The sequence below is a fragment of the Schistocerca nitens genome, chromosome 1 (assembly GCF_023898315.1).
Source record: "Schistocerca nitens isolate TAMUIC-IGC-003100 chromosome 1, iqSchNite1.1, whole genome shotgun sequence".
Classification (NCBI taxonomy): domain Eukaryota; kingdom Metazoa; phylum Arthropoda; class Insecta; order Orthoptera; family Acrididae; genus Schistocerca; species Schistocerca nitens.
In genome coordinates, this window is record NC_064614.1 from 593,881,774 (window position 1) to 593,900,820 (window position 19,047).

The 19,047-nt window shown below is 47.1% G+C and overlaps 1 protein-coding gene across 1 annotated transcript in view; it reads right to left on the minus strand.

Annotated features, from left to right (window-relative positions):
- Positions 1 to 262: 262 nt before the first annotated feature.
- The window catches only part of LOC126256149 (uncharacterized), a 68,784-nt gene continuing 49,999 nt past the window's right edge, over positions 263 to 19,047 (minus strand). Inside the window, exon 3 of the mRNA XM_049955458.1 lies at positions 263 to 1,460. Within this exon, the coding sequence (XP_049811415.1) occupies positions 1,425 to 1,460 (36 nt within the window). The 3' untranslated portion in view covers positions 263 to 1,424. The remainder of the gene's footprint in view (positions 1,461 to 19,047) is intronic.

Sequence of the window (19,047 nt, forward strand, 5' to 3'; positions counted from 1 at the left end):
AGAGTACCTTATTAGCAATTTTAATGTGTGTGTGTGTGTGTTTTTTTTTTTTTTTATTTTTTTTTTAAAGCAGTCAACTTCTTGTTAGCATACTTTACAGAAGTTGCTTGCAAAGGTGACTGCTTCTTTTGATTAATAACTTAACTCATTCCACATCCTAGAAGGTATTTACAGAGTATAATGTGTGACAAAAACACCATCCGGCCACCAAAGGTCCCAAACAATGGAAGAAAAACACCGTTACATCAAAGAAAGACAGGGCTAAAATTTACAACTCCTCTGAGGATACATCAATCCAAGGTGTTCAGTCATTTATTCATAACAATGTGAGGTCAGATAGTGCTGGACACTTACTACGAATGCAATTGGTGTGTCCTCGAGTCTTGCAACATTACACTTTTAATATCTTAAATTCAGACAAAGACACAGTTCAAGTGACATTTCAGAACAATGATATAGGTTTTAGAGAGAGAGAGAGAGAGAGAGAGAGAGAGAGAGAGAGAGAGAGAGCGCTAGTTGGTTATGGTTAGCCATCCTCCCTTTTAATGCAAGTATCAAGTATGAAGGCCTGTTCACACATGCAAACGCTAAGGATTAAGTTACAAGAAACACTCATATCTCCAGATCTGGCCTTTTACACAACTTTTGTGCTAGATGCAGACAATTTCTGCTTTAACTGAGGAATCCCTAAGGTATGACACCACCGTTAGTTAACAGAAACAATGTTGTGTTGTTGCAAAGGCATCATGGTCTACTGCTGGGAAGTAATGGTATTAAAAGAAGATTTACAGATGAAATATTAATACTCATTACCTAGTTTCAAACTGTTTGAGTAATGGATGCTATGCATTGTTGCAAAATATGCATTTGAAGTCCTTAGTTTCAATTTTAGACAAATTATGAGGGTTTTAGTTTCACTAAAAACTATCTTTTTTGTACTAATGCAAACAAAGAATCTTATTTTTTTCTTATCTGGTAGCAATATGTCATCTTAATAACCAGAGAGGAAGCCTTTAATAAAACTAATATTACAATTATTTTGAAATACAATTCAAATATCTCAGAATAAAATTACCAGTTCCATATGACACATACAAATAGTAACTAAAACTTTGTTACTTTCTATACAGTTACAGCTGTTAGAGAATCTATCTCTAAATAGTGACTTACTTCCTAACAGTTTATATTATTTTTACACACAAATGTTGGTAGAATTAACATTTTTAAAAGTTTGTATGCCACATTTGTAAGGAAAAAAAAAAGAGAAGAAGAAATTAAGGAACACTGATGAGCAGCCCAATATAAATGTTGCAAACAAGTATCACAAGTATCACATTATCAATTTAACACAAGTATCACATCAATTTAAATTCATGATATAAAACATGAATTTTATCACTCCAGATGTCAAGGCACTTTGTTTCTCACGCAGGCTTCATGCATAAAGGACAGACCGGTCTCTGGAAGAAGGAAAAAAAGAAATGATAATATAGTATTAATTTCAAGGTGGAAAAAGAAACCTGCAGACAAAAATGTGACCCATGAACTGTTAAACTGTCACTGCATTTGAACAGAACATAAAAATAGTAAGGGTCGGTAAAGCTGAAACAGTAAGAAGTACTTATCCAAACAGAGAACAAACAGCGGTTAAACATTGCATACCTCTTTTTTGCAATTCTGAAATCACAAACTGTACTTAACATAACTGATTCTGAAACTTCTGACTTGTGCCGTAAGATGCAGTTTCTATTATCAAGTCTCAGACCATCTTGTTTTGCAGAAGTGCATAACAGTCACAAAAACTGAGATTAAACATGTGAAATGGCAATGTATAGCTTACTAAAGAAATTTATGTACAGATCCCTAAGGAGGATTTTGACTGTAATTTTAAACTTCAAAGGAAATTGTCATTTTCACAGAAAGGGATTTGGTGAAACTCTCACTCCAGTATCAATATAAAATCAATTTGGTGTTACTGTCTGGGTCACATTTCTTAACCTTGTGTCAGTCAGAAAAGAGTTCAGCATCATCATCTTTTCAACTATTAAAAGGCCTAGTTAAAGTTTTAATTATCACCTCAATGGAAAAAAAAAATGATTTGGTATGTATTTAATTTGTATGTACATGACTACAAGTTCAGGTACACATCAAAATTTGTGCAAAAATATCCTAGTATGTCATTAATGGAGCTGAAACAATACGATGCATCACATTGACAAAGTGGATAATGAGCTGTGCTGTTTTACTTGGACTCCTCTGCTGGCATACTATGTTACTGTGGGTTTCAATGTGTACTAGGCCAGCAGACATGTATCTGCAAACAAACGAAAAAATTACAGTATGGCTACGAAGTCTTTCGCGACGTATTTCTTGAGTAAAAATCTCTCGGTGTACATGACGCGGCATGTACACCGAGAGATTTTTACTCGAAAAAATTACAGGATTTATTTTATTTTATTTTATTTTTTTTAGATGATGCTTAAAACTTAATGAATACCCCAATATTTATTTGCAAACTCAAGTTTGGATTCTTATCCAGACATTTCCAATATGTCTTTGGAAGGAAGAAACATTTCTCTGCTCTTCTTACAACACAATGAGCAATTTTTTTCTCTCCACGTGCAAGAATTATGATAGATGTTTTAACATGTACAATATTTAGTTTGTCTGACATTTACACCAGTCTCAATAAATGAATATTACTAATGCCTGTAAGATGTCCCCCCTCCCCATGGCTTTGTATGGAACCCTATTTGCCTGCAAATGTACATACTTGCAAGTGTTAGTTTACTATTTAAAAGTTGGTCATTGAGACAGAAAGTGAAATTTAAATGGACATAAACTTAAAAACTATTTTGGTGGTATTCATTTACAGCTCCTAGCAACTGACCACTAAACTTTAGAAAAAGGGGATGTGTTCTGAGGAATCTGATGGCCAGTAATTTTGCAAGCCACATATCATGTCATCAATGAAAGTGTTTCATACAACCATAAGAGAATTTAAAAATCTATAAACTGAATTAAAAGCAGATTACAATGCAAAATGGTTGTACTAAACATTGTGAATGCCCTGCAGATTGATGTGGTTGGTATCCTGAGAGGATTGTATTACATTTACATGCTGAGAAAACAGACATCTGTCAACCACAAAAATGCATAGGAACCAATTGTTCAGGTAAATTGATAATTCTGAGAAATATGAATGTACAACATACTGCTCAATGTTAAAGAAAAGCAGCATCCAGTTTTACCATTTAGTCATGCAATATTTTGATTCCAAGACAGCAAACCTCTTTTCCAGCTTTACACACACATTTATTTTAAATAAAAAAAATAATGAAAAAACTATTCCGTATCAGTTACCAACCTGTAGTCACCACAACAGGCTTTAGAGAACATGAGCCTTCTGAAGGTAGAATGCTAAAGGTTGGTACACCACAACAATCAGTTTCTTATAACAGTATGTGTTCAGAAAATAAAGCCTCCTAATTCATTCTAATAATGGAATCTAAATTATAAGAGATTGTTAACTGTTATGCAGTGTTAATATTAGTGCTTCCTCAACATTTCTTCAGCTCCATGTGCAAGAACGTGAAGTAATTGGGGAATATCTTAAGTGGAGGACTTAAAGGAACCATATGGTCAGAGCTCAGGATACGCAAGTCCATGCTTGCATACAGTATGAACAGGAAACATCAGCACAAACAATTCACAACCTAATCCATACCAATCAAATAATGAAATGAATAAATAACTTTGCTGGACCGCTATTAATTAGGGTGTGTAAGTTGCCTTATTTCATAAATATACCTGGAACAGGTAAGAAGGGCCAGCCAATGAAACTTTTTGAACATTATGATCAATGGTCACCAACAATGGCCCAGTTCTCACTGCAATTCTGTGACTTCTGCCAACAATGTTTGCACCTCACTTTTGTTTCATTCCATCTCAAGACCAATAGAAAGCTGGATGTATGGAGTGAGCTTCGAGCGAGTCATGCTGAAACAGTTGCACTTAGAGGGATGAGCCTTACATTAGTCTATTCTGAAACACAACATAGATGCTAAGTACACAGTCAGTCCAGTGGCATATTGGTTAACCTCTTGTTTGGCTTGTTGATTTTTTTTTTATATCTAAGATGGCTTTTGCTAACTGCCCATGCCACACAATTGCTGGATGTAGATTGGTCACGGAGGATTACATACAGTTCACTGTATCACCATGGGCCCATGCAGCAATCTGTACTAATATCATTAGCACCCACTGTGAAAGGGATTTTCCTCTAGCAAGATGCAGCTGACTCTGCTACCACTGAATTTTTATGTCATACCAGCCCTCTACATAAACATCAAAGGCATTGCCAGACCAAGAGCACAACATATTAGAGAAGTCCCATTGCTAAGACTCACATTACAGCCATCGTTTTTGCCATGAGGATACTGCACCTACTCAGTAGAGGAGAATTTTTTTTTTTTTTTTTTTTTTTTTTTTTTTTTGTGGTTTTAGGGTGCACAACGTCAACGGTCATTAGCGCCCAGACTACTTTAGGAATGCACCGCGAGTCACAAGTTTAAAACAGAAACGAAACGGAAAACACGATGAAAGACATACTGACAGGCATAGGATTAAAAAAGAAAACAGCATAATCAAATGTCCTTTGAGAGGGTTGTCAAATTGATAAAATGAAGAACGCGAGCAGCTGCTCGTGGGTCATCTGCTAAAATGGCTTCTACAGTACATGGCAGGCCAAGATCGAGATGCAGGGTGTTAAAATCCGGACACGACGTTAAAATGTGGCGGACCGTCAGCAATTGCCCACATGGGCAGAACGGCGCCGGCGCAGCCGTCAGCAGATGGCGATGGCTGAACCGGCAGTGGCCAATTCGCAACCGGGCCAAAACTACCTCCTCCCGCCGAGAAGGGCGTGAGGAGGACGTCCAAGCCACGGGAAGAGCTTTCAAGGCCCGAAGCTTGTTGCCTGGAAGTGCAGCCCAATCGGCATGCCACAGCGATACAATGCGCCGACAAATTACCCTGCTACAATCTGACGAAGGGACACAACAAGAAGCTGTCCGAGGCTGGAGGACCGCAGCCTTGGCCGCGGCATCTGCAGCTTCGTTCCCAGGGATACCGACATGGCCAGGAACCCACATAAAGCTAACCGGAGAACCGACGTCCACCAGCTGCTGAAGAGAGCGTTCGATCCGGTGCACGAAAGGGTGAACCGGGTACGGATCACCGAGGCTCTGGATAGCGCTCAGGGAATCGGAGCAGATGACATATGCAGAATGTCGGTGGCGGCAGATGTAAAGGACAGCCTGGTAGAGGGCAAAGAGCTCAGCTGTGAAGACCGAACAATGGCCATGGAGCCGATATTGGAAACTTTGTGCCCCGACAATAAAAGAACACCCGACCCCGTCATTGGTCTTAGAGCCATCTGTATAAATGAAGGTCATATTAATGAACTTCGAACGAAGTTCGACCAAACGGGAGTGGTAGACTGAACCGGGGGTAACCTCCTTTGGGAGTGAGCAGAGGTCAAGGTGGACGCGAACCTGAGCCTGGAGCCAAGGTGGCGTGTGGCTCTCGCCCACTCGAAAGGTGGCAGGGAGTGAAAAATTAAGGTGTTGAAGGAGGCGACGAAAGCGAACTCCAGGGGGTAGCAGGGCGGAGACATACAACCCGTATTGACTGTCGAGAGAGTCATCAAAAAAGGAACGATAAGACGGGTGGTCGGGCATTGCCAGTAGCCGACAGGCATACCGACAAAGCAGTATATCGCGCCGGTAGGTGAGTGGCAACTCACCAGCGTCAGCATGAAGACTCTCGACGGGACTAGTATAAAACGCTCCGATCGCAAGTCGTAAACCCCGATGTTGTATGGAGTTGAGGCGGCGTAAGATGGATGGCCGTGCAGAGGAGTATACGAAGCTCCCATAATCCAGCTTGGAGCGGACGATCGACCGATATAGGCGAAGTAGGACGGTTCGATCCGCTCCCCACGACATACCACTGAGAACACGGAGGACATTGAGAGAACGGGTACAACGGGCAGCCAAATAAGACACATGTGGAGACCAACTAAGTTTCCTGTCAAATGTAAGACCTAAAAATTTTGTTGTCTCCACGAATGGGAGAGCAATGGGACCGAGTCGTAAGGACGGTGGGAGAAACTCTTTGTAGCGCCAGAAGTTAATACAGACCGTCTTCTCGGCAGAAAAACGGAAGCCATTGGCGACACTCCAGGAGTAAAGATGGTCAAGAGAACGCTGAAGACAGCGCTCCAGGAAACACGTACGCTGCGCGCTGCAATAGATGGTAAAATCGTCCACGAAAAGGGAGCCTGATACATCAGCTGGGAGGCAATCCATTATTGGATTGATCGCTATGGCGAAGAGAGCGACGCTCAAAACTGAGCCCTGTGGCACCCCATTCTCCTGGCGAAAGGTGTCTGACAGGACAGAACCCACACGTACCCTGAACTGTCGATCCATTAAAAAGGAACGAATAAAAAGAGGGAGGCGACCGCGAAGGCCCCATGTATGCATGGTGCGGAGAATGCCCGCCCTCCAACAGGTGTCGTAAGCCTTCTCCAAATCAAAGAACACAGCCGCGGTCGGGCGCTTCCGCAAGAAGTTATTCATAATGAAGGTCGACAAGGTAACCAGATGGTCAACAGCAGACCGGCGCCTACGAAATCCACATTGTACATTGGTAAGGAGGCATCGAGACTCGAGCAGCCAAACCAATCGAGAGTTAACCATTCGCTCCATCACTTTACAGACACAGCTGGTAAGCGAGATGGGTCGATAACTGGAAGGCAAGTGCTTGTCCTTCCCCGGCTTAGGAATCAGGACAACAATAGACTCGCGCCAGCATGCGGGAACATGTCCCTCAATCCAGATGCGATTGTAAGTACGAAGAAGAAAACCTTTACCCGCAGGAGAAAGGTTCTTCAGCATCTGAATATGAATAGAATCAGGCCCTGGAGCGGAGGACCGTGATCGGCCAAGTGCGTTTTCGAGTTCCCGCATGGTGAATGGGGCATTATAACTTTCACGATTTGAGGAGCGGAAATTAGGTGGCCTAGCCTCCTCTGCCTGTTTGCGGGGGAGGAAGGCAGGGTGGTAATGAGCGGAGCTCGAAACCTCTGCGAAAAAGCAGCCGAAGGCATTGGAGACAGCCTCAGGGGCCACAAGGACGTCATTCGCGACCGTCAAGCCAGAAACTTGTGAGTGGACCTTAGTGCCAGATAGCCGGCGCAGGCTACCCCAGACAACAGAAGAAGGAGTAAAACTGTTGAAGGTGCTTGTGAAAGCAGCCCAGCTGGCTTTCTTGCTTTCTTTAATAATACGACGACACTGTGCACATAATCGTTTATAATTGATACAATTCGCCACTGTAGGGTGGCGTTTAAAGGTGCGTAAAGCACGTCGACGAGCACGTAAAGCGTCTCTACATGCTGCGGTCCACCAGGGGACCGGTACGCGACGTGGAGAAGAAGTAGGGTGAGGGATGGAATATTCAGCAGCAGTGAGAATGACTTCCGTGAGGTGTGCGACCTGACTATCGCAGCTTGGGAATGTTTGATCCTGAAAGGTCGCCCTGGAAGAGAAGAGCCCCCAGTCTGCTTTGGAGATGTTCCAACTAGATGAGCACGGAGAGGGGGTATGCTGCAGGAGATGGATAACACACGGGAAGTGGTCGCTCGAATATGTATCAGAAAGTGCATACCACTCGAACCGGCGTGCAAGTTGGGGAGTACATATAGAGAGATCTAAATGGGAATAGGTGTGAGATGTGTCCGAAAGAAAAGTAGGGGCGCCAGTATTGAGGCAGACAAGATTGAGCTGGTTGAAAAGGTCTGCTAACAGGGAGCCCCTCGGGCAGGATGCTGGAGAGCCCCAAAGGGGATGGTGGGCATTGAAGTCTCCAGTTAACAAAAATGGTGCAGGTAGCTGAGCAATAAGTTGCATCATGTCTGCCCTGGTAACGGCAGACGACGATGGAGTGTAAACGGTACAAATGGAAAATGTAAAAGTGGGGAGAGTAATGCGGATGGCAACTGCCTGCAGGCCGGTGTGCAACGTGATGGGATCGTAGTAAATATCATCCCGGACCAGCAACATAACCCCTCCATGAGCTGGGATACCTACCACAGGGGGTAGGTCAAAACGCACAGAGGTGTAGTGTGCCAAGGCAATTTGATCGCATGGGCGTAGCTTCGTTTCCTGGAGGGCTACGACGAGCGGACGGTGCAAGCGGAGCAGCAACTTCAAGTCCTCTCGGTTGGAGCGAATGCTGCGAATATTCCAGTGAATAAGTGCCATCGTAAAAAAAAAAAAAAGAGGAGATGAAAGAAGGGGTCACCTCGAAGGCCGCTGAGGGCCTGGCTTCGAGCGAGCACTGCCGCCGCTATCAGTAGGCGGACAGTCAGCGTCCATTGGGTCTATAGGTTCATCGGCCATCTTGGGAAGATGGCCGGGAGGGGGAGCTTCCTCCACCGGTGAACGGCCAGATGTTCGGCTACCAGCGGTGCGGCCAGGCGAAATGGATGACGGCCTGGGGCGGAAACCGCTGGGTGGCGCAGGAGAAGAAATGCGCCGCGGCGGAGAAGGAGAACTGTGCTTCCTATTAGCCTTCTTGGAAGGTCGTTTGGTGGAAGTACCGGTCGAAGGCTGGGAGGTCGAAGTACGTAGGAAGTCTGCACGGGACGGTTCCTTCTTGAAGGCCCGTGCATCTGACTTCTGGGTCTTCGTCTTAGCAGAAGCTGATGAAGGGGCTGGTGTCTGTGGGGTGATGGGAGGAAGAGGAGACGTCGACCGCGCGATCTTAGCACTGGCCGAACGGACGACCGTGGTGCTGAAGGTCAGATCGCATGTCTGGGTTGCCACCTCCCTGGTAGTCCGAGGAGAGGCGAGGACAGTACTGTATTCCCCGCTGGGAGCAGCGTGGGCTTCCTACTAGCCAATAGCTTGCGAGCAGCCGAGGTGGACACTATCTCTTTGATCCAAATTTCTTGGATACAGCGTTCTTCCTTATAGACAGGACAGTCGCGGGAGGATGCGACATTGGTCACCCTGACAGTTCACACAACGAGGAGACGGAGGTGGACAGTCACCCTCATGGGCATCCCTGCCACAAGTGACACATTTAGCCGCATTGGAACAAGACTGGCGAGTGTGATTGAAACGCTGACACTGGTAGCAGCGCGTAGGTGTCGGGACATAGGGGCGAACAGAAATAACCTCGTAGCCCGCTTTGATGCGCGATGGCAGCTGAACACTATCGAAGGTCAAGAAAAGTGTCCGGGTCGGTACAAGGTCATTGTTGACCTTTTTCATGACCCTATGGACAGCCGTCACGCCCTGCTCAGCGAGGAAAGATTGAATCTCCACGTCAGTCAAGCCGTCGAGGGATCTAGTATAGACCACACCACGAGACAAATTCAAAGTTCGGTGAGCCTCCACCCGGACAGGGAATGTGTACAGGAGTGTGGCCCGAAGCAGTTTTTGTGCCTGAAAGGCGCTCTCAGTTTCTAGTAATAAGGTACCGTTACGCAACCTGGTACAAGATTTGACAGATCCGGCTATGGCATCGACGCCCTTCTGGCTAACGAAAGGGTTGACAGAGGAAAAATCCTTTCCGTCCTCAGATCAAGAAACGACGAGGAACTGTGGGGCAGGCGGTAGTACTTTTGTCACTGGTAGCTGGTCACGTTTCCGTTTTTGGGCAGAAGTCGAGAGAGATGGAGTGAAATCCATTGCGGAGGAATCCCCCATGATTGCCAGCGTCTCCGATGGCGCGCTCCTTCCTTGTGGGGACCCTCTCAGAGGGCACTCCCGCCTTAGGTGAATGTTTACACCTCAGGTCACACCTCCCGAGAAACAGACGGAGGGACCAATCGGCATGGTCAGAAGGTATCAGCTCAGGCAATCACCCCTCCCCGAGCCTGGCCTTTACCAGGGGGTACGCGCGTGCCTTACATGTCTACCCAGGGCGGGGAATTACGCGTTACCCCGTCACCGGCTATGCGTGCGAACGCGTGGGTCGGCCTTCAGGCGCGCACAGGGAGGAAGGAAGAAGAGGAAAAAGGAGAGAGAGAGAGAGAGAGAGAGAGAGAGAGAGAGAGAGAGAGAGGACAGTGTCTCAAACGCCGAGGCGGAGACCAGAGAAGGCAAGGAGAAGACGGCAATGAGAAGGCAAGGAGAAGAAGGCAAGGAGAAGAAGGCAATGAGAAAGCAAGGAGAAGAAGGCAATGAGAAGGCAATGAGATTATGCAGGGGAAAGAGTAAGGAAGACAGTGAGGTGGAGAAGAGCAAAGAAAGGAACCAACCAAAGGAAGGAAGAAACAAGAAGTGAAAAAGCAAAATGACCGCAAATAAAGATCGTGGAACCGTCCGTCTCCGGACGCAGGCGCTAACTACCCCCTTGAGGGGGAGGGACTCCTTTTAGTCGCCTCTTACGATAGGCAGGAATACCTCGGGCCTATTCTTTCCCCGGACCCGCAGGGGGGAGTAGAGAGGAATGTTCCACATTCTCATTACATGGATAAGCATAACCAGTTCAGTTCAGGCTTCCACCATCAAGTGACCAATATCCACAATGTGCACACTCGGAAATTCGAGAACAAACACTGGAAGTTAAGTGGGCTACTATTTTCTTTTAGCTTAAAAACTACTCCAGGTGGATCTGTGAGCAGAGCACAAATCAAGAGGAGGGGAGGGGAGGTGTTCATGGATGTGTCCTAACAAGAGGCTTCAGTAGGGCATGACGAAGTTCGCAAGAGACTGAATGTGGACTGCTGTTGAGACTCTGTATCCAGGACTCCACTGAGTGGCGTCAAATCCCCCCTCTGGTGCTGTTCACTAAAACGGCCGATAACTCGGATGGGAAACACAAACGGGAACATAAACGGTCAAAAAAGAAAAGGTCATTATGTCAGGAAATAGCGGACAGTTAAAAGTTGGGGGCAATATGCACAAAGTGGTGAGGGAGCGCCATTTAACAAATGGCAATGGCTAAAAAGGCAGTTCCCAATATGCAACATAGTTAAAATGATCTCGCAGCGGGAGAGCTGAGAGGAGGTCATCCAAGCTGCTGGGAGAGGCTTAATAATGCGGAGTTTATTCTCCTGAAGGGAGGACCAGTGGCGATGCCAAAGTGACACCGCTTCCTGACATAATGGCGACACAGAGATCATCAGAGTGAATGTAAGAACCAGCGGGCTGAAGTACAAGGACTGCAGCCTTAGCAGCAGCCTCGTTTCCTGTCAGACTGACATGACTTGGAACCCACATAAACACCACAGTGGCTCCATCAAGGGTGAGATAGTGAAAGCTTTCCTGGACCTGTTGCACTAAGGGATGGATGGTGTACAGCGCACAGAGGCTTTGAAGGGCACAGAGAGAGTGAGCAGGTGACACAATTGAAAAGCCTCTGTCACTGGATGTGCTCCGTGGCCTGATACAGGGCAAAGAACTCTGCTGTAAATACTGAGCACTGTGCCAGAAGCCAATATTGAAAAATGATGGCGCCAACGACGAAGGCACACCCGACACCATGGTCAGTCCGAGAACCATCAATGTACGCACACAAAGGTACTGTCGTGAAATTATGTGTGAAAGTCGTGAAACTAAAGGCAATGGAACAAGGCTGGTGTAGTGTCCCTAGTAAGCGAATGAAGGCCAAAGGGAACACAGGCCGTTGCATGAAGCCAAGATGGTGAAAGGTTCACATCCACCAGGAAAGTTGCAAGGAACATGAAGTTAATCTGCTGGAATAAGAGATAAAACCGAACTCCAGGAGGTAACAGAGAAGAAGAATGCGCCCCGTACTGGCGATCAAAGGAGTCATCGAAGAAAAGGCATGGGATGGGTGGCCATGCATGGCAGACAAACGGCATGCATACCTGCTAAAGAGAAAGGCACGATGGTAGGACAGCAGTAGTTCAGCAGCTTCTGCATACGGACTCTCTACCGGGCTAGTATTCAAGGCGCCAGTTTGACACCTCAGAAAAGTCAGAACGATAAAAGGGAAAAGGCTAAAAAATGTAAAAGTGCAGTCGTGTCATCAATGGTAAAAACAAAATGAGGGAAGTCAGCAAGAGAACGACCACAAGGCCATGCTAGAGGCAGGAAATATCCCACCTCTGAAGCAGTAGAGGCAAGACCACCTGCTATTTAAAAGTGTTCAACCGCTACAATGTAGAAGTGCGTATGGGGAAAGGAGACTAACCAATTCTAAAAAGTGATAAAAACAAAGTAAAAGGGGAAGAAAAGAGGATCTTGGCCAGGGAGGGGCGTCGGGAATCTCCAAACACAGCTTACAGTGGGAGATACCCCAACCCTCACCGCCCTGCCCCAACACCAGAGTGAGATTAAAAACCTTAAAAACTGAGAATAAAAACCACTTTCCCAGAGGAAACAAAGAACCAGTTCGACTATCCGGGAATCATCAGCCAACATTAAAGGTAAAGTGCGGGGAAATCTGTACTTAGAACGCAGAGCCAAAAGGAGGGTGCATTCCACCAAAATGTGGGCTACTGACTGGAAGGCTCCACAACCACAAAGTGGGGGTGGCTCATTACGCAAAAGAAAACCATGCGCCAGCCTGGTATGGCCGATGCGGAAATGACACAGTGTGGTCGAGTCTTTTCAGGAGAGGCAGACGGAAGAACGCCACGGGCCTGGTGTCACCTTAATCACACAAAGTTTATTAGACAGGGAGGTAGCCTCCCAAGAGTTGGCCCATGATTGTGCAGAGTGGGATTTGATGTGAAGCTGTAAATCTGCTGCAGAGGGGTTACAGAGAACGGGGTAAGTGACTGCTCCCTCAGCCAAACGATCAGCAAGCTCATTACCTGAGATACCCACATGGCCAGGGACTCAAAGGAAGTCAACGAAACAAGCAGCACAGTGAAGATCAGCGAGATGGTCATGGATGGCCGAGACCAATGGATGGTGGGAAAAACAGCGGTCAATAGCCAGAAGGCCACTCATTGAGTCCGTACATAACAAAACGCGGTTGTGTTGGGACTGTTTAATAAAGGTAAGGGGCCTGGGAAATTGCCATCAATTCTGCAGTAAACACCCCACATGTAGGTGGCAGGAGATGATTTTCCATGCCAACAGAGGACGTGAAGGCATATCCCCCACGATCAGCAGATTTAGAGCCATCGGTGTAAAAAACAACAGCATCCCGAAACTTCCATAAAATTCGGCGGAAAAAGCAACAGAACACCATCGGGGGGATGGAATCTTTTGGACCTCGGTAGAGATCCATCCGAATTCTGGGCCGAAGAACTAAGCGGGGGAGGGTGGAAGACAGGACTAAGAAGGAAGCTGAAAATCACAGCGAAGAGACGCAAAGCGGAGCCCAACTGGTAAACCCGCCTGAGGGCGGGAATCAGGTGGGCGACGTCCATGGTCTGGGAACAGGATAGAATAGGAAGGATGAGTGGGAGAGGAACGAACAGCGATTGCATAAGAAACCAGAAGCTGGGACTGCTGAACAGAAAGGAGGGGGGGAGGGGGGGGGATCCCAGTTTCAACCAGGAGACTATCAACAGGGCTAGTAGGGAAGGCACCGGTGGCCAAACGGATACCACGATGGTGGACTGGATCCAGCAGGTGCAGTGTGGAAGCAGCAGCCGAACCATAAACTTGACAACCAAGTCCAAGCGAGACAGCAGTAAAGCACGATAAAGGCGGAGAAGGATGGAGCGGTCTGCACCCAAGAGGTGTGGGCGAGGAAGTGAAGGACATTGAGTTTACAGAAACATCCTACCTTCAGAAGTCTGATATGAGGCAGCCAAGTGAGCTTGTTGTCGAAAAGAAGACCCAGGAAACGAAACTGTGGGACCACAAGTAATCGTTGTGCATCGAGATGGAGCTCCGGATCATAGTATGGCGACGGAAGTGGACCACCCACGATTTTAAAGGAGAGAATTGAAACCCATGTGAAAGGGTCCATGCAGAGGCACGCCGAATACCCTGGAGCTGCCGCTCTGCAGAGGCCATCGAAGACGAACTAACCCAAATGCAGAAATCATCCACATACAGAGCAGGGGCCACCGAAGGAACGACAGAGGCCACAAGTCCATCGATAGCAATGAGGAAAAGAAGTACACTCAATACAGAACCCTGTGGGATGCCAGTCTCTTGGGTCCATGGACAACTAAAACCAGTACCAACCTGAACCCTGAACGACCGATGGAACAAGAACTGGCAGATAAAAATCGGGAGTGGGCCCCGAAGACCCCACTGATGAAGTGTAAGTAAGATGTGATGGCACCAAGCCATGTCATAGGCCTCGCAAAGGTCAAAAAATAGTGCAACCAAATGGTGGCGCTGGGAAAAAGTCTGCCGAACTGTGGATTCCAAGCGAAGTAAATGATTGATCGGAGACCGGCCCTCTCGGAAGCCACACTGGTAAGGGGACAATACATCCCGAGATTTTAGGACTCAATTGAGCCAACGGGCTACCATCCGTTCAAGTAACTTGCAAACAACATTTGTCAGACTAATTGGCCGATAGCTTTCAACAAACAGGGGGTTCTGACCAGGCTTAAGCACAGGAAGCACGATGCTATCCCTCCACTGAGAAGGGAAGTCATCCTGGAGTCAAATATGGTTAAACACCCACAGAAGATGTTGCCGTTGTTGAGCACTGAGATGTTGAAGCAGTTGGTTATGAATGGAGTCTGGGCGAGGGGCTGTAACATGAGAAGAATGTGCGGAAAGAAATTCCCATTCAGTAAAAGGTTTGTTGTAAGATTCTGACTGACAAGGGGTAAAACATAAGGCGGAAGCTTCGGCCCACTGTTTCTGTAGGAGGCTGATGCTGATCCCATTGCAAAATGGTTCGCAAGATGTTCTGTGAGAATCAGTGGGTCCGTACAAAGGCCATCCAGGAGGTGAAGGCCTGGGAGGGTGGACTGCTGATGGCAACCTTGGAGAGAGCGAATTGTAGCCCATACCTGTGACGTAGGGACAGTAGAACCAGGGGGAGAAACAAAGTGCTCCCAACACATCTGTTTGCTCTGTTTGATTAAGTAACAGACTTTAGCACGAAGGTGTTTAAAGGTAATAAGGTTGGCAACGGATGGTTGCCTCTTAAGGTGTTGCAAAGCTCGACGGCGATCACGGATGGCAATGGCAATGGCCGTGCTCTACCACGGACTTGCCGGCAGCAAAATGGTCCAGATGAGTGCGGTACAGCAAAGTTAGCAGTGCGAACAATCGCGTCAGACATGTCATGTAGATATCATCAATACAAACTGACAAAGAGAGAGAGAAAACACTACCTGTGCAGTGTATAGAGGCCACTCGGCGCGTTGGAAAGACCAACGAAGTAACTTGTCCATCGGGGAGTGGGAAGGGAGCAGAGAATCAACGGGAAATGGTCACTATCACAAAGGTCGTCATGTGGTGACCAGTGTAATGAAGGGAGGAGGGAGGGAGGAGAAAGAGAAAGATCAATGGCAGAAAAGGTACTATGACTGGCACTGAAATGAGTAGGGGAACCATCTTTAAGAAGGCACAAAGCCCTTGACTGGCAGATGCCGAAGAAGTGGGACACTTCTCTGGCTGGGGAGGGGGAGCAGCACCTGGAGGAGAAGGTGTGGGAGCAGGGGAGGAAGGGGTGAAGGTTTAACTAAAGCATAACTAGACGTCATGGACACAGGGTGAAGATGTGCATACTTCTTACAAGCCTCAGTGTAGGTTAAACGATCAAGGGACTTATACTCCTGTATCTTCTTTACTTTATATACTGGGCAATCTGGTGAACATAGAGAATTATTGCCATGACAATTAACACACACAGGAGGGGGAACATAGCAACTCCCCTCATGGAGTGGATGTCCACAGTCACCACAGAGAGGGGCCTGCGAACAGCGGAAAGACATGTCCAAAACGCAAGCACTTAAAACACCTCATAGGAGGTGGGATGTACGGCTTCACATCAAATCGATAAACCATAATCTTTACTTACTCAGGGAGGGTATTCGCTTCAAAGGCCAGGATAAAGACACCAGTATCAATGCGATTGTCCTTCAGACCCTTCTGAACACGCCGAACAAAGTGAACACCCCGGTGTCCGAGATTGTCCCAAAGTTCCTCATCAGTCTGAAGGATGAGGTTCTGTGAAAAATCACACCTTGAACCATATTTAGAGACTGGTGTGTGGGGCGGGGGTAATGAACACAGGAACTGTGCCAAGATGGTAACAGGCACGAAGCGCTGCAAACTGGGCAGCTGAAGCTGCTTTGATCAACAATGAACCCGACTGCATCTTGCTCAGAGTGTCCACTTCGCCAAACTTGTCTTCAACATGTTCCACAAAAAATAAAGGTTTGGTATTGGTGAAAGTATCCCCATCAGTCCTGGTGCAAACCAGATAGCGGGGGAAAGGTTTCGCTCCTAGCCGACGGGCCTGACCCTCCTCCCAGGGGGTAGCCATGGAAGTGGAGCCCGAAGGGGCAGTAGAAGCAGCACTAAAAGAGGGACGGTCGCACAAAAGAATGGCCTGAGTTCTGGACCCATATGCATTTCATTTGTAAAGTGTCTGCCCTGATACCACCCACTCCGATCAGGGGCTCTCCTCATGGGAGCCACCCAGCCACAGCAAGGGCCGTCTGGCATGGCAGCCATTGCCGTTAGTTCCGATGCTCCAGGACGACAAGCAACCACTCCTAGGCTTACAAGAGGTGGTCACAGCTCACGAATCAGAAGTGTAATCCCTGTGTGTTCAGGGGGCTCAACCAAAAGGGTACATAGCGACCCCACCATACGGGCTGACTACCGTGCTTGCTATGCACCCTAGCATCAGACAACAATGTGAAAGAAAAGGTGGAATGAACTAGGAGGGTACACGTCAGACACTAGGTAAGGTGCTCTTCCCCAAATGGCTCACACTACGGAACAGAAATTTAGTAATGGAGGTCAAACCCCAGAGGGAGACCAGGGAATGCCAAAAGGATGAGGTGATTACGCAACAAAACCAAATTGCAAAACCTACATAACCAGGAGGATAGTGGGGCCAACATAAGCAAGGACACCAAGAGAGGAAGAGGAGAGGGCGAAGGGGAAGGAGCAAGGAGAGGAAAGGAGGGGAAGGGCAAGGAAATGCAGCTCTAGAAAGAAGGAAGGCTGCAATAGCTCGGGGCCTGTGCTTGCCACGCACGTACTCACGAAAGAACCGTGAGACCCCTGGGGCATGTCTGTGAAGAACTGCAATAGATGGCAAAATTGTCAACAAAACAGGAGCCGGAGATGCCCGGTGGGAAACAAGCCATTATAGGGTTAATGACAATACAGAGGATGACGCTCAGGATGGAGGCCTGAGGCTCGCCAATTTCCTGGATAAAGGTGTCCGAGAAGGCAGAACCCACACGTACTTTGAAAACTCTGTCTTTTAAAAATTCCTCCAGGAAATGGGGCAGGTGGCCCCCAAAAGCCCCACGTGTAGAGAGTAGAGAGGGTACCAGTCCCTCGGGTCCCTCGGCAGGTGTTTTAAGCTTTCTCCTTATCGAAAAACACACCCAAAATCTGGGATTTCTGCAGAAAACCATTCATGACCTGAGTGGACAAAGTGATGAGATGATCAACTGCAAGGTGGTGCACTGAAAATCCACACTGTGTAGTGCTTAATAAATTATGAGACTCAAGCCACCATACCAGCCAGGCATGAATCACATGTTCCATCACTTTGCAAACACAGCTAGTGAGAGAGCTGGTGCAGTGGCCACAAGGAAAGTGTTTGTCCTTACCGGACTTAGGTATGGATATGTCAGTGGCTTCACATCAGCGTCTGGGAAATGTGGCCACCTGCTATTGTCAGGCTGGACACTGGGCAATGTATCTTGGTTCCAGAGAGCTGCCAGAGAGGAAGTGGGGATGGAACTGTTAAAAGGACTAGTGAACGAAATCCAGCTAGCTTTTTTGTTATCCTGAATAACATGACAGCACCGTGCATGCGTCTATTTATAATGAATGCAGTTTGCCATGGTAGGATGACAGTTAAAAACACAGACAGCGAACCTCTGCACGTGAATTGCATTCAGGCACTCATCAGTCCACCAAAGGACTGGGACATGGTCTGGTAAAGAGGAAGTGCAAGGAATGGAACTGCGGTGGTAAGGATAATATTTGTACAGCATTCCACCTGGTCATCACAACTGGGGAAATAGTGTTTGTCAAAGGTCATTAGGGAGGAGTAAAGCCTGCAATTGGCCTTAGTAAGCTGAGATTTGGGTGTGCACAGAGGTAGGGTAGGAATCAGCAAATGGACAGCACATGGGAAACGGTCACTCAAGTAGGTATCAGGAAGAACGGACCACTCTAGATGATGGGCAAGATGTGCAGTGCAGAAGGATAGGTCCAAATGGGAATAGGAGTGTGAGGAGTCTGAAAGGAACGTGGGTGCTCCTATGTTAAGGCAGGAAACATTAAGTTGATTAAGGAAGTCAGCCAAGAGGGCACCTTTCGGACAGGTTCTGGGACAACCCCAAATGGGATGGTGAGTATTAAAGTCACTGAGCAGCAGAAATGGATGAGGTAGCTGTCCAATAAGCTGGAGGAAGTCGGCCCTGGTGACATTGAATGGCAGAGGGATGTAAACGGTACAAAGGGAAAAGGTCAAGTGAGGAAAGAAAAGGCAAACTGCAACAGCTTGAAGACAGGTAGTCAGGGAGACAGGTTGACTATGAATGTCATCCTACAGGATGAGAGCATGACTCTCCCATGAGATGGAATGCAGACCTCAGGCGGAAGGTCAAAACGGACCAGGGAGAAATGCGAAAGCTCAAAGCGGCCATGAGAACGCTATTTTGATTTCTGAAGGCAGAATACAAGTCGATGCTGCGATTCTCAATGCAGTCTTAAATCCTCTTTGTTGGATTGAAGGCCACAAATGTTCCAATGGAGCAGAGTCCTGATGAGGAAAAAATGAAGAGGTGACATCTCAGCAGCTGCAGGGTGCCAGTCTGCAAAGACACGCTGCGACAGGACACAGAGGCAGGAAGATTCTGCTCTATGAGGTCCA